Source organism: Bacillus rossius, chromosome 1 (genome assembly GCF_032445375.1).
Source record: "Bacillus rossius redtenbacheri isolate Brsri chromosome 1, Brsri_v3, whole genome shotgun sequence".
NCBI lineage: Eukaryota > Metazoa > Arthropoda > Insecta > Phasmatodea > Bacillidae > Bacillus > Bacillus rossius.
Window position 1 is genome coordinate 309,613,517 of NC_086330.1, and position 12,838 is coordinate 309,626,354.

At 35.2% G+C, this 12,838-nt stretch overlaps 1 protein-coding gene across 3 annotated transcripts in view; it reads right to left on the minus strand.

The window, feature by feature from the left end:
- Window positions 1–2,713: 2,713 nt before the first annotated feature.
- The window catches only part of LOC134527894 (inositol-tetrakisphosphate 1-kinase-like), a 93,121-nt gene continuing 82,996 nt past the window's right edge, over window positions 2,714–12,838 (minus strand). For all 3 annotated transcript variants that reach the window (XM_063360897.1, XM_063360896.1, XM_063360898.1), the window contains one exon: window positions 2,714–10,463. In XM_063360897.1, coding sequence (XP_063216967.1) covers window positions 10,276–10,463 — 188 coding nt within the window. In that variant the 3' untranslated portion in view covers window positions 2,714–10,275. The remainder of the gene's footprint in view (window positions 10,464–12,838) is intronic.

The window sequence follows — 12,838 nt, forward strand, 5'->3', positions numbered from 1 at the left end:
CTGATGTACTACCATAGCTTGTTTTAAGCCTTATACTGCACGTCTTACATTTGGCACTTAGTTTATCGTTGCTTCTTGCAAAGTAGGTCCAGATACGTGTCTTTTCGTCAGTCATGTTAAACATTAACTAAACAAATAAAAACGTAAAATTTTACAGCATTATTGTGTTTAATATTACCTACTCATGTAAAACTCCCCTAATTTTGTAGACCTCAAATTACCCTCAGAAACAGTAACAATAAAATTTAATCGTATTTTCACTATGTGTGTGGAAAAAAAAAAACTACAATGCTGCAATCTCTTGTCGGCCGTAGCGTAATCCCGCCCCTTAGTAACGCACGAGCCAATCACAGTAGTTCCTGATTTTCATTATTTTTTTTTTATTGATTTTTCAATCAAACAATAACTAATACAGATATAAAATTCAAATGCATGTTATCATACACAGGAAATGATAAAGCGGTATACTATTAAAATAATGTCTCGTTCAGCTCCGAGTTTCAAGCCATTCATTGCTTGTTTATTTTTAGTTTTGACAATAATCATAATATTCATCATTTTCTGGGGATTATTTTAATTGGAACAAGTGGAATTTTTAAATAGTTTTGGTACTAAACGTGCCATATTTCAAAAACATTTGTTGTGTGTTCTTTTATTGTAAACCTTAATGGCCCACTATTAACAGAAGCTTAAATTTTTTTGAATGTGAGCAATTTTTGGTTTTTCCCGAAAATGCCGGGAAAAATACTATTCCCTTCCAACGGAACAAAAAGTAATAATGCCCTCCCAAAGTTTTTCCCAAAAGACAGGATCCCACACACCACTAGTAGTAAGGTATTATGTATGTTATAATTCAGAGGTTGCAGTTGGTCTTTGAATAGAAATCCTTTTCCTTTTGAAACTGCTGCAGGCAATTTATACAAATTCTCAGATATTTGGTGAGGGTCTGCACACAACACAAATTGTTGAGATTTGTCCTCTGAATGCCCTAGAAATGAATGCATCGGAGCTAGGCCCCGAAGATCTCCAGTTAGGTTGCTGTTGGCTTGATTTGTGAACAACCTTTAGTTTTTGACCACTTCCTAAAGATTCCAACATACGTTGTAGACCTTCAAAAAATATGATTAACTGTATACTGTTAGTATGTGTCAGGTCTGTGATTATCAGCTCCCAGTCTCGTCTAAGAGTTCAGTCCATTTTTTTTTCCATTTTCTCTCTAATAAATATACCTATTAACAAAGAATCCCCAGTATTCATTGAAATGTCCAATATTTTGAGGACGGCAACATTTTCATGGAATGTTGATAATAATGCACTTGGGTAGATGAATTCACAGTGACAGATGGTGCATTTACCAGTGCATCAATATAGTAAGTTTATTTTTATTATATCGCCATTGGAGAAGCTTCCGCGCAACATAAATATTGTCATTTGTTGGAAGGAGAACCTGTATCAAAGACAAGGGCTCTGCTTTCAATGATTTTCCAATAACATAGTTGCTCCACATTGATTAATTGCTTTTGTTTAGCAACTAATCTCTCCAACAGGTTGAAGAACATCTTGCCAGACTTTAGAACACCTATTAAAGACTGTAATTTAATGATTGGTAAGTGAACTCTCTGTGAATCATAAGAGTTGGATGATGAGGCTTGTAATGAGCTAGGTAATGGTATCTTTGCGAAGGAGTCAAAGATAAATCTTATAGCACACATCATCAAAGGTATCCAACCTTTTATTATGCTCCTCTGCATTAAAGTCAGTAATTTTACCTGAACTGATGGCAATTAAGAGATAGTCCTCAAAGACACTCCTTATCTGGTTCGAGTCCCTGCAAGTGGCTTTCAATAGTTTTTCTTAGATGGATCAGATACTGCCTTCTCTGTAAGAATTAAAACTCTCTGTAGACAAATTTCTGATCATGCAAGCCTTAAACAAAGAGCTGTTTAATCTGCCATTTTCTAGGTTTAAATGTTCCATGATGATTTTATTGTTTTCAAACTGCTTTTTCCACCAACAAAAAAAAAAATACACCGACGACTTGGTGTATTCTAATTGCGACTGAATCAGAACGACCAGCCATAATTATGGCTATGTTCATGAGCAAGAAGAATTAAAATGTTACATGATGACACAGGTTTAAATATTTCCCAAAAAAATGGTGGAAACTAGCAGTGCCCAACACCGATTTGTGCCTAGACGCCATCTTGAGATTGACTGACGTGTGTTGAAAACAAAAAAACTTGGAGACAGTTTTGTCCACAACAAAAATTCAGCAGTGCACAAAAAAAAAACCTTGATTGTCCAAGCTTCAAAGCACAAACAAGAAATGTAAAACATATCTACAAACGGTCTTTTTAAGTCACCAAACACCCAGTTATGTCTTACTCATCTTCCTGTAATGATGTTGTGTTGTCCCTTCATTGCTAAACTGTGGAAGGCAATAGCAGAACCTGCAGTGTTATGTCGCTGGTACACCCAGCTATGTCGTATCGATCTTTTCTTGATGATGTTGGGGGAAAACATGCCTCTTGAACAATCAGTCCCTCCAGTCAGGTGCAATCAAATTTAAATAATTACAACACTTAAAGAAAAAAAAAATTGTAGTTAATTTACTAAGTCTACATTTATTATTTTCAACATAAAAATTTTAAATAAATTCAATAAATAGTGATAATGTTTACATAAAGGCGGGTTGAAAAAAATTAGATGTACTCTGAAGAATTTATTTGGTAACAAGTCAAAATATATACAAAATTTAATCTACAAAAATTACAATATAAAAATACATGTAATCCATATATACAAAAAAATTATACGGACACAACCTAGAGTTTTTTTTTAATATTATTACAACTTAAATTTGCAGCAAGTATATTGCTGTACTAAAGTGTAAGTTAAGATTTTTGGGAGTAAAATTTACATTATTTGCAAATATGCTAAGTTAGTACATTATTACTGTTGTTATATCAATATATAAAAGTTTTTATGCTATCACCAACTACTAATATCATTCCTAAGAATTTCACATAGTATCATCATATGCATTGTTTGAAAACAAAACAGGTGTGTAACCTCCTTAAAAAAACTCAAACTTTTCATTTGTACAGACTGTATTTTCCAAAACTATCTATCATACTACAGCAACTGCAAACAGTCTCGAAGCTTGAAAAAATGCTCACAAAAGTAAACCATTTGAAAACAACAAAACTTAAGAAAGCCTAAATGATATTGTTTCTTAGTTGCTTAGTCCTATATACAGTGAAACCTGTACAAACAAAACAAAGAATGAATTTTTTTTATTTGTTATTACAAAGTTTTTTCAAGATGTGTATCAAAACAAGGATTCTACTTTGTTCGTGGACCCCATCTTGTGTTTGACACTAAAAGTGCAAGGAATATGCCTGAATAAAGGAACTATTACAACTGTTGCATTCATATTAGAGATGTACTCAATTCCATAATGGCACACAACTGTGCTGGTCATTACACTAAGATAGTGTGGCAACTGTGAATTCTTCATAGTTATATTATCATTGCTTTGTCAGTAACCTCCAGTATTCGTAGCGTAGTTTTGCATTTCATATTTTATGCTGGGATTTTTTTCATTAATTTAGATATAAATATTTTCAATTACTTGAGCTCTAAAAAATTTTAAAAACTTATTTTTCGATTTTTAACATTTTCACATTAAGACTATTTGAAAGAAATATAATGTAAAATGTTAATTCAATGTCTTTTTTTATAAAGGAGTTTTCATCTGAAGTATACGCATAATGTTGGTATACACAAGTGAAAATGCCTTGTGTTAGATACAGTTATGAACAGTACTTAACAAACATTTTATTTTACAGAGGTTCACTGCATTGCTTTGCAGTCAGTAAGCACACCTTAAAAATATGTGGATGTAGCTTGAGCACTCAAGCCAACCTCACAGCTGATGTTGTGTCGGCAACCCAATGAAAAGGAATACACGTATTAACATGCCCAACCTTTTCTACCTTAAAAACAATAGACAGTGTTAAAGAAGTTCACATTAAAAATGTTTGTGTGAAGCCAAAGCAGTACCCAACAGCTCTGAACATAGCAACAACACAATGGTGAGTGAAAAATAATTCTTGTTTTATATTTTATGGGTTTCTTTGTAATCCCTGCCTTGAGCCTAGGGGTTTAGTTGACTCGAAATCCACGACTAGGAGTAGGAGTAAAGAGCGATGTCCCTTAGAATTTAGACCACAGGGGCTGGTCAAACATGACTCACTCACTGAATACTACAAACTGATCTTTTTACATTTTACATATTTACATTCTCAAAAAAAACTACTACAAACTGATCTTTTTACATTTTACATATTTACATTCTCAAAAAAAACTATCATTTTAGGAAAACATTATGTATCATGAAACATTAATTAAAGAGACAAAAAAATAAGATATATACACTTGTGCTGTTATGTTAGATTAATAAATTGTATTACAGGATCTAAAACATGATTTTAAACAATAAAATGTTTAAAATTCAAACCTATGGTGATCAAATGTTATATGATATAATGTTTTTAAATTAGGTACTACAGTGTGTTCAAACATAAAACTATAAATAGTATAAATTTTCATATCATGAATATCTTTTAATTTAAATCAGACAAATCTGCTGCTTCTGAGAGCTGTGGTGGACTGGCTTTATCTATCACAAAACACATGCTTGCACGTGCACACAGCTTCTTCATGCGCATACACACACGTACACTGAAGCACACACATTAATGTACACAAACCATTATTTATCTACATGAATGAAAACATTCCTGTGTACACATGTTCACATACAATCATAAATGTGCAACCAAGCATGTACATGCTCATGCACAAATTCATATGTTAACACATGTACAAACACATATTCAAGCACATTTACAAATACTATATACCGTATAATCCCACGTACCACCCGCCCCCGGGTAAGACCCGCACCCTTATTTTTAGAATGCCATGGTGGGAAAAAATGTTTTTATTGCAAAACTGCATGGGAAAAAAATAATTTAGTTGTATTTCTTTTCCTTTCAAACAGTAACAAATCGTAAAGAATTACCAAAAAAGTACTATGCTACTTATTACAGCCTCGGCACTTGTGTTAAAAGTATACAGAAGGCAGGAAACTGCATGTGGCAACATCCCGCGAGTAGAATGTGGCAACATCGCGCGAGTAGAATGTGGCATCGGCGTGCGCGATCGATAACAACACGCCGTGTGTGCGCATGACCTTGCCCAGCTCCCAGCTGTTTACAGTTACAATCTTCCGTGTCCATTATCGTGCGCTGGGCAATGACCTCGTTCAAACAAATTAACCATAAAGCACGCGAGTCCTAGCCACGCATAATAAAAACTATTTTTATTACATGCAAAATAAAAAACTCTGTGTCTAAATGTGGCATATTCTACATAAAAATATAAATTAGGTTAACACAAATACAGCATTTATTTAGGCTTAAATAAAAGTGACGTACAAAATCACACAGACAATAAAATTAACAAAAGAATAATATGATGTCACAGCCGTCGGCCAAGAACGGACTTAAACTTCCTCACAGCTGTTGTCCACACTGCTGCTGTGTCGGAGCACTCATCATCGGAGCTCAAGCAATTGTCTTCCGTGCCGTTGAGCGTATTTGAAATACAGCACTTTTTAACACTCTTTACGACTAATGTTTCTGGTATCGCAGACCAGGCATTGAGAATCCACTGACACACAAGATACAAGCTTGGTCGCCTTATTCTCCCGGTCGGTTTCATTTTGTGGTTTTCGCTCGCCATCCACTCAAGAGTATTGCCGCTTCAGATGCATTTTAAACGGCCTATTGATACAGACGTCAAGGGGCTGCAAAACTGAAGTTAATCCTCCAGGTATTACGACCCACGCAAAGTTCACGAGAAATTTGCAGTGCCTTTAGCGAACACATTTCCGTGCTTACAGCGTACCCGAATTGCAGTCTGTTCTGCATGTAGTCATAGAGTTTTTCCTCTATCTCCGGAAACTTTGCTACCGCACCACGGAACACACGTCTATCGCCACTGGCCGAAAGCAGTTTGTCTTTACTTTTCCTCCAATCCCTCACACATGATTTGTCGACATCATATTTTCGCCCAGCAGCACAGTTACCGATTTCTTCCGTTTCACTGATTATTTTTAATTTTTCCACAACTGTGAAAGAACGCAACTTTTTACGATTCATTACAATACTTGCAGCCAACACACGTGTAAAACCACTGGGTACTTTTCAAATGAGGATAGGACAGTGCGTGGGAGCGCGCGTTTGTAACCAGCGAAGCTGCTGTGTGACAACGCTGTGAGGAATGTGACCTTGACTGTCTGCCGCTTCCTTCTCATCCTTTTCCCCTACCCCTCTTGCCTATCGCAGAAACCTCCAGTCGCGCCGGCGTTATTTCGCCACCGTGCAAAAATGGCCCAAGACTCATGTAACACCAGCACCCTGCTTTTTCAAACCTGATTTTTTTAAAAAAGGTGCGGGTGGTACGTGGGTTTATACGGTAATGGCTTTTGGTCACACCTCCAATGCAAGTGATTTTATAGTTATATCGGGTGTTTCTAGCTCATGATTTCCAAGTGCCAATAAGATATAAACGGATATGTAGTTAGTTGGTTCGAAAACCCTCACATATCGGTGCTCGCTGGTTGATCGCACGAGAACCTTTCATCTAATAAGGGCCTACCAAATCCTCCTAGCTATTTAAGCTAGTTTCAGTGCCATGATGCCTCTCACTATGCCTGCCCCTCAACAAAGCACTACATAACCTGCTCCATTTCTCATCCCCAACAACTAACAGAGCCTTGGCAGGAACGTACCACAACCTGAAGAGGCTCAAGCTTCTTCCAACTTAAGGAAAAAATTAGTCAATACGTGTCAGCGGTTGAGACTGGAGAAAAAACAGCATTTCATCAGGTCCTTCCAAACTACAGAAAACCAATATCACACAGAAACACTCTTAAAAGTATAAGTATTCCGGCCATCACTTACTTTCACTCTTCTATATGCCTAGCAGTTATAATTTCTTTTAAATTGTCACATTTTGAATGAGTAAGGCAGATTGCGAGAACAGCACGGCTGTGTACACAGGAAAAAATTGACTATGATTTTATTCACAAATATAAAGAGAAGGTGCAGGTAAGGCATGAGCAAGATGTTCCATAGTTTAGTTTCACCTTATGCTCTTGTTGTTAGCAGAAATTATGATGTGTGTTTCTTTTGTTATTTAGCGTGTTTGAAACAAAATAAATGTACTACGTACATTGTCACGGCAGATAAATGTTTTAAGAATTTTTCTGCACTTAATTTTGTTTTATCAAATAGGCAGAAACTAAATATGAAATAGAAATATTGGCTCCAGTATATCCTTATTGACACAGATATACCTGATAGCAAAGTTAATAATCAAAATTGAAAATTAGATAGCTATGGTTCCCAATTTTCACTCTATTAAGCAAATGTTTTGATGCCAATTTACAATAATCTCTACAAAAAAAATCCAAATATTGGCATAATGGGCCAGTTAACAATTTTATCACTTATGGCATTATCAAAAATAAATTATCATACATAATATATTGTTTCTAATTATATTACTAATATTAATAACTACAAACTTAAATTAAAACAATAACATTATCACTTAATAGCACAGCAAATATTGAACATCCCTTACCTTAATGTGCATACACAAAAGAAATTTACACCATATTTTAAAATTAAGAGGTAAGTGCGTTCTGATTAATGCAGTAACTATTGAAAGTAAAGGTGGTTCTGGTTACTAATCTGACAGTAATTCTTTCTTTGTTGACTTACAGACATTTTAAGCTTGGTACAAAATTTGACACAAATTGATTCCCACGTTTTAGGTGAATTACACGTCGAGATTTTACGGCACTCTACAGGGCAATACAGAGTGCATTTTTCGAGGTAGATCTTGTTTGACTGAAGATTTATAGTAGGTAGGTAATTACTGACACTGTCATCCTTACAAATTTATCAATCTTTTTTATTACAAGCTGTTGTCACTTACAAAAAACTACTCAAGGCTAGACTTATTTTAAGTAATCAAGAAAACTTTATAAATGATTATTTATGCCCCATTGCACCAAAAAACTGAATATTTAACCATTAATTAAAAATTTAAAAAATTATAAATTAAAAACAGCAGGATTTAACCCTACAGCACATTAACTATTTAAAAATTCCGTTTGCGCTTCAAAAATTGTTATCCATAAAAAAATTATTTTAGTACATGATCTCAAATTAGTTTTGTGTGAATATATTCTTATGAACATAAATAGTTATATATGTTTTACAAATTAAAAAAGCCTGTTGTTTATTGCAAGAACTTAGGAAAGACGTTACGTTTTTATGCAGCCATGTAATGTCAAATTTCTATCATTGATTTCACGTCTAACATCTTAAGTACGAGAAACCTTCTGAAAGTAAGTTTCATTATTTTTTTTAAAGAGGAGATGGTACACCAGGTGAAACAAACAATCTCCTTAAGAATCCACATCCGTTACTGGTTCAACGACGGAAGTAGTGTAAGCCGAGGAGGAATGACAGATTCGCAGTGTGCCGAATAAGAGAGAGTAGCAGCAGACTGGCATACCCAAGGTTATTTGAGTACAAATCACGATGGCAGACAGACATCTACTGACAACATGATTGCCAATGGAAGTGCGTGCTGTTATACCTGCTTTGAAAGCTGCACTCTCGGGACGTCACAAACAATGCTGAAGTGAAGCAGGCTGTGCGACAATTTCTTACATCACAGGGCACCAAGTTTTACAGGATGGTTTCTTCAAATTGATTGCACGCTGTGACAAATGTCTCAATGTCGGTGGCGACTATGTCAAAAAATAGTGCAAGGTGTATAGTTCATGTTGTCATGGTTTATTTTTTTTAATAGTTTCAATGTAAAAAAAATTACAAAACTTACTTTCGGAACATCCCTCGTATAAAAACAAAAGTACACAATTAAATGTAAGCTTGAGTTTTTTAAAAAAAAATTTTTTTTTTTGGTAAATTGATGAGCATACACCTGTTACAAGAAGTTTGATTCAACGAAGTACCACAAGCTATAAAATAAAGAAAACTGAATATTTTAATTACCAATTACTTGGAGCTGAAATGAAAAGGAAAAAAACAAACACAAAGTGACAGTCAGTAATACACACCATTTAACAATTGTGATCTTTAAAAATATAGCACACTGAACAAACAATCATGTAGTAATAATGCGAGTAGAATGTATCATCACAAAACTTAAATACAAAGAAATTACATACTTCATAATATAGAAATGTATGATAAAAAGAGTGAGCGCCAAAAGGAAGTGTCGTACACGAATTCAGCTTTAAATGCTGCAATTGTATAACATAACGGACTTGACTGGAAATATTCCCGTAAGCCCCCAAGATACCATTTCATGTGTGTAACTATCGTCACAGAGGAAAATAAGGCCAGCAGGAAGAGTCGTGCAAATAAAAAGAGAAAATCAGCAGGAAATGTCACGCAGATAGAAAGAGAAAAATTAATAATAAATTCATCAAACAATTAAAATGTTGTTTTATTTACTCATAAATATCTTCACTTATATTATAAACATTTTAATCATTTGTTTAAATGCATTCTCAACATTTCCACATAAATAAATATTGCAACAAATAAATTTTAGTAGTCCAAATGTACTTTTCTTCAAAATATTATTCTTAAAAAGGTTTTTATTTATATTTTCCGATATATAAATTTTGGAAATCGACTCCCACTTTTAAAAGGCCTAAAACACTAAATATGCGCAAAAATTGCAATGTTTTAAATACAATTCCACTTATTTAGAAATACGACAGTTACCACGAACATAAGGCACTCACCCGTATAATATGGTCTGCTCTGCTTTTTTGCATCTTATTTTTTACAGATTTATAATTTATTTGTCACTTGCTGAATAAGTTTTTATCTTATGAATTAATGACAAAAAGAGCAGATTGTAACTAATAATGTACAACATGTGGTATTCCCAGAATGCCCCTCCCTCTCTTCTTTCGGGATGAGGGCTGCGGTCACAACATGGTTCCATGCAGGAAAAGTCTTAGCCACATAACTTCCGGCTTTATCTGTACTACAGCAGCCAGCCAGTCATCAAAAAAAATTTGTCCACAGTGTAAATCATAGTAAGCAATAAGTATAGTAAGTGATGGTATGAGCTGGAAGCAAGCATGGCCTACTTCCTAATGGATGCAGGCTTGTTCTTCTCGTCGCTGGAGTCGCTGGTGTCGAAGCCTGAGTCGTCGAAGTCTCCCGCGCACGCCCTCGGCCCTGGTCGCCCCACGCTGATTGCTGCTCGACCTGCCACCACCTCCATGATGCAGCTCATCAGGTCCTCAAAGAAGTTGGGGTAGCCGTCGTATCCTGCACACACACTCGCTGCTGCACTACAAACCTAGCTAAAACATCATCACTTATTACTAATTGTGCTTGCTCACTGACCCATCAAAAGAAACTATATAACTACAAGATTATTGATACTTGATAGTCTTTCTTTTCATGTTGTGTACATTTGCCTAATTTCTTCTGTTTGCTTAGAGCTCCAACAGCTTGAAGTCCTATAGTCAAGACGGCTGGTGGCCAGGCCTGGGTAGGTACATGTCTCTTGAAGATATATAGGAAACCACTAGGGCCTTTTTGCGAGCCAGATGTCTTGCTGCACGACCACACAAAACTTAGAAATAATTTTGCTAACTCTATTAATTCAAGTAAAAAAAAATTCTAGCAATTATCAGTCCAGGTCTAATCTCTTACAAGAGCAGAAACCATTCTGCAGGTATTGCAAGAACAGGACATGTTATTGAACAATGTCATGCTAAACATAACAGACAAAATTATTACAAACCAAAAAACATGTAAACCAGTGGCCAGATAAATATTTTTCAGTGCCACTAACTCATGGCCATTCAGGAATTTTTCTAGCCCTAGTGATGTAAAGTCCTTTCACACAGGTACACAGCAGAAACAACAATACATTACTCAACCTAAATGTTAGTTTCCAGAAAAAAACATAAAAAATAGTAAACGCAAGAAACAAAAAGGTTGAAAAAAATAAATCCTGCAAAACAATTAAGAATCCTGATGTTGCTCTGAACTCAGTGACTTCCACAAGACAATGCAAAACATGCATATGACCCAAAATTCCAAGCAAACGAAGATGCAGTAACACTTTTGGAAACATCCCAACAGTATGCTACTACAATAATCAGCACCTATGAAATACCAGCTCTATCAATACTGGTTTAGTTTGGAGTTTTATTTCAGTGTTCACATTTCATAAATCACACCAAGATAATTTAGTGAAGAAAATTGAATCAACAAACTTAAAATTTTACAGCTTCTGAACAAACTCTGAACATACACACTACAGGACTGATTAAAGTCAAAATATATTTATTTTCTTGGACCTTCCCATTTTTAGTTTGTGATGATTTAACGACAGATATAATTTTAGGCAATACTTTATCACTAAGAAGGGACCAGTTATTGGACTCCAAGCAGGAAATTTTAAATTTAAATTTAATTATGGAGACCAGAATCAAAAGTTCAGTCACGCTACCACATTACAAACAAGTGCTGAGGATGGAAATACCTACATTTTGGACCATTTCAGCCAAGAGAAACAATATGCTATCAAAAATTCATGCAGTAAATTTTCTGATGTTCAAAACAAAAAATTTGCATGCACCCACCTTACTGAATATGACATCAAAATCTGGATCCTACCACAGTAAAATGTCATCCAAATCAACCGTTAGGTCCCAACATGGAAATTATGTTTAATCGCATACAAAATTTATTATACAAGTATGTTATTAAACCATCCACCTCTTCTTTCTGGTTCCTAAAAGGAATTATCAACACATTGTGATTGACTATAGAAAGTTCAACAAACAGATCAATACTAAATCAATATCTATACTAGACCTGAATTCGATCTTATATTGTTTTAGTACGACAAAGTATTTCAGTGTATTGATCTTAGTTCCGCATATTATGAATTTTCATTCACCCAAAAATCAATCACATAACTGTTGTTTTTTTTTTGTACCATGGAACCTCTACCAGTACAAGGTTGTACCATTTGGGTTGGCAACCGGAGCTCAGGTGCTGACTTGATTGTTCAACCAAGTACTGGGAGACATAAAATGTAAGTATTTTTACAACTATTTGGACAATGTTGTTTATTCAGAAACCTTTGAGGATCACACTGCCCACCTCAGAGAAGTACTCCACAGACTCCTCAGTGCAGGTCTAACAGTAAATACAAGAAAGTAAAATCTGCAGTCCAGGAAATATTCTTTTTAGGTCATTTCGTTTCAAACAAAGCAGTAACCATTGACCCTGAACACACACAGACCATCATGGAGTTCAAGCCTCCAAAAAACCCTACTAAAGGCATTGTCTGTTTAATTGGCATGACAAATTTTTATTCTAAGTACATACTAAATATTTTTGAACAAGCAGCCCCAATAAATGTGCTACACAAGAAAAATGTACCATTTAACTGGGAACCTGAACACGCCATTGCCAGTCCTTCAGTTTTACACAGAGCTAATTTCACCAAACTCATTTACTCTCCAAATCAGTGCATCTAGCATACCAGTAGGAGCAGTTTTGTCACAAGAACTCAATGGTTGCTGGCAACCCAAAGCTTTCGCCTCACCAACTTCCACACATCGAGAAAGAAAAGCCTCATTGTTATATGAGTTAGAATGTTTGGCAGCATTTATTGGTGT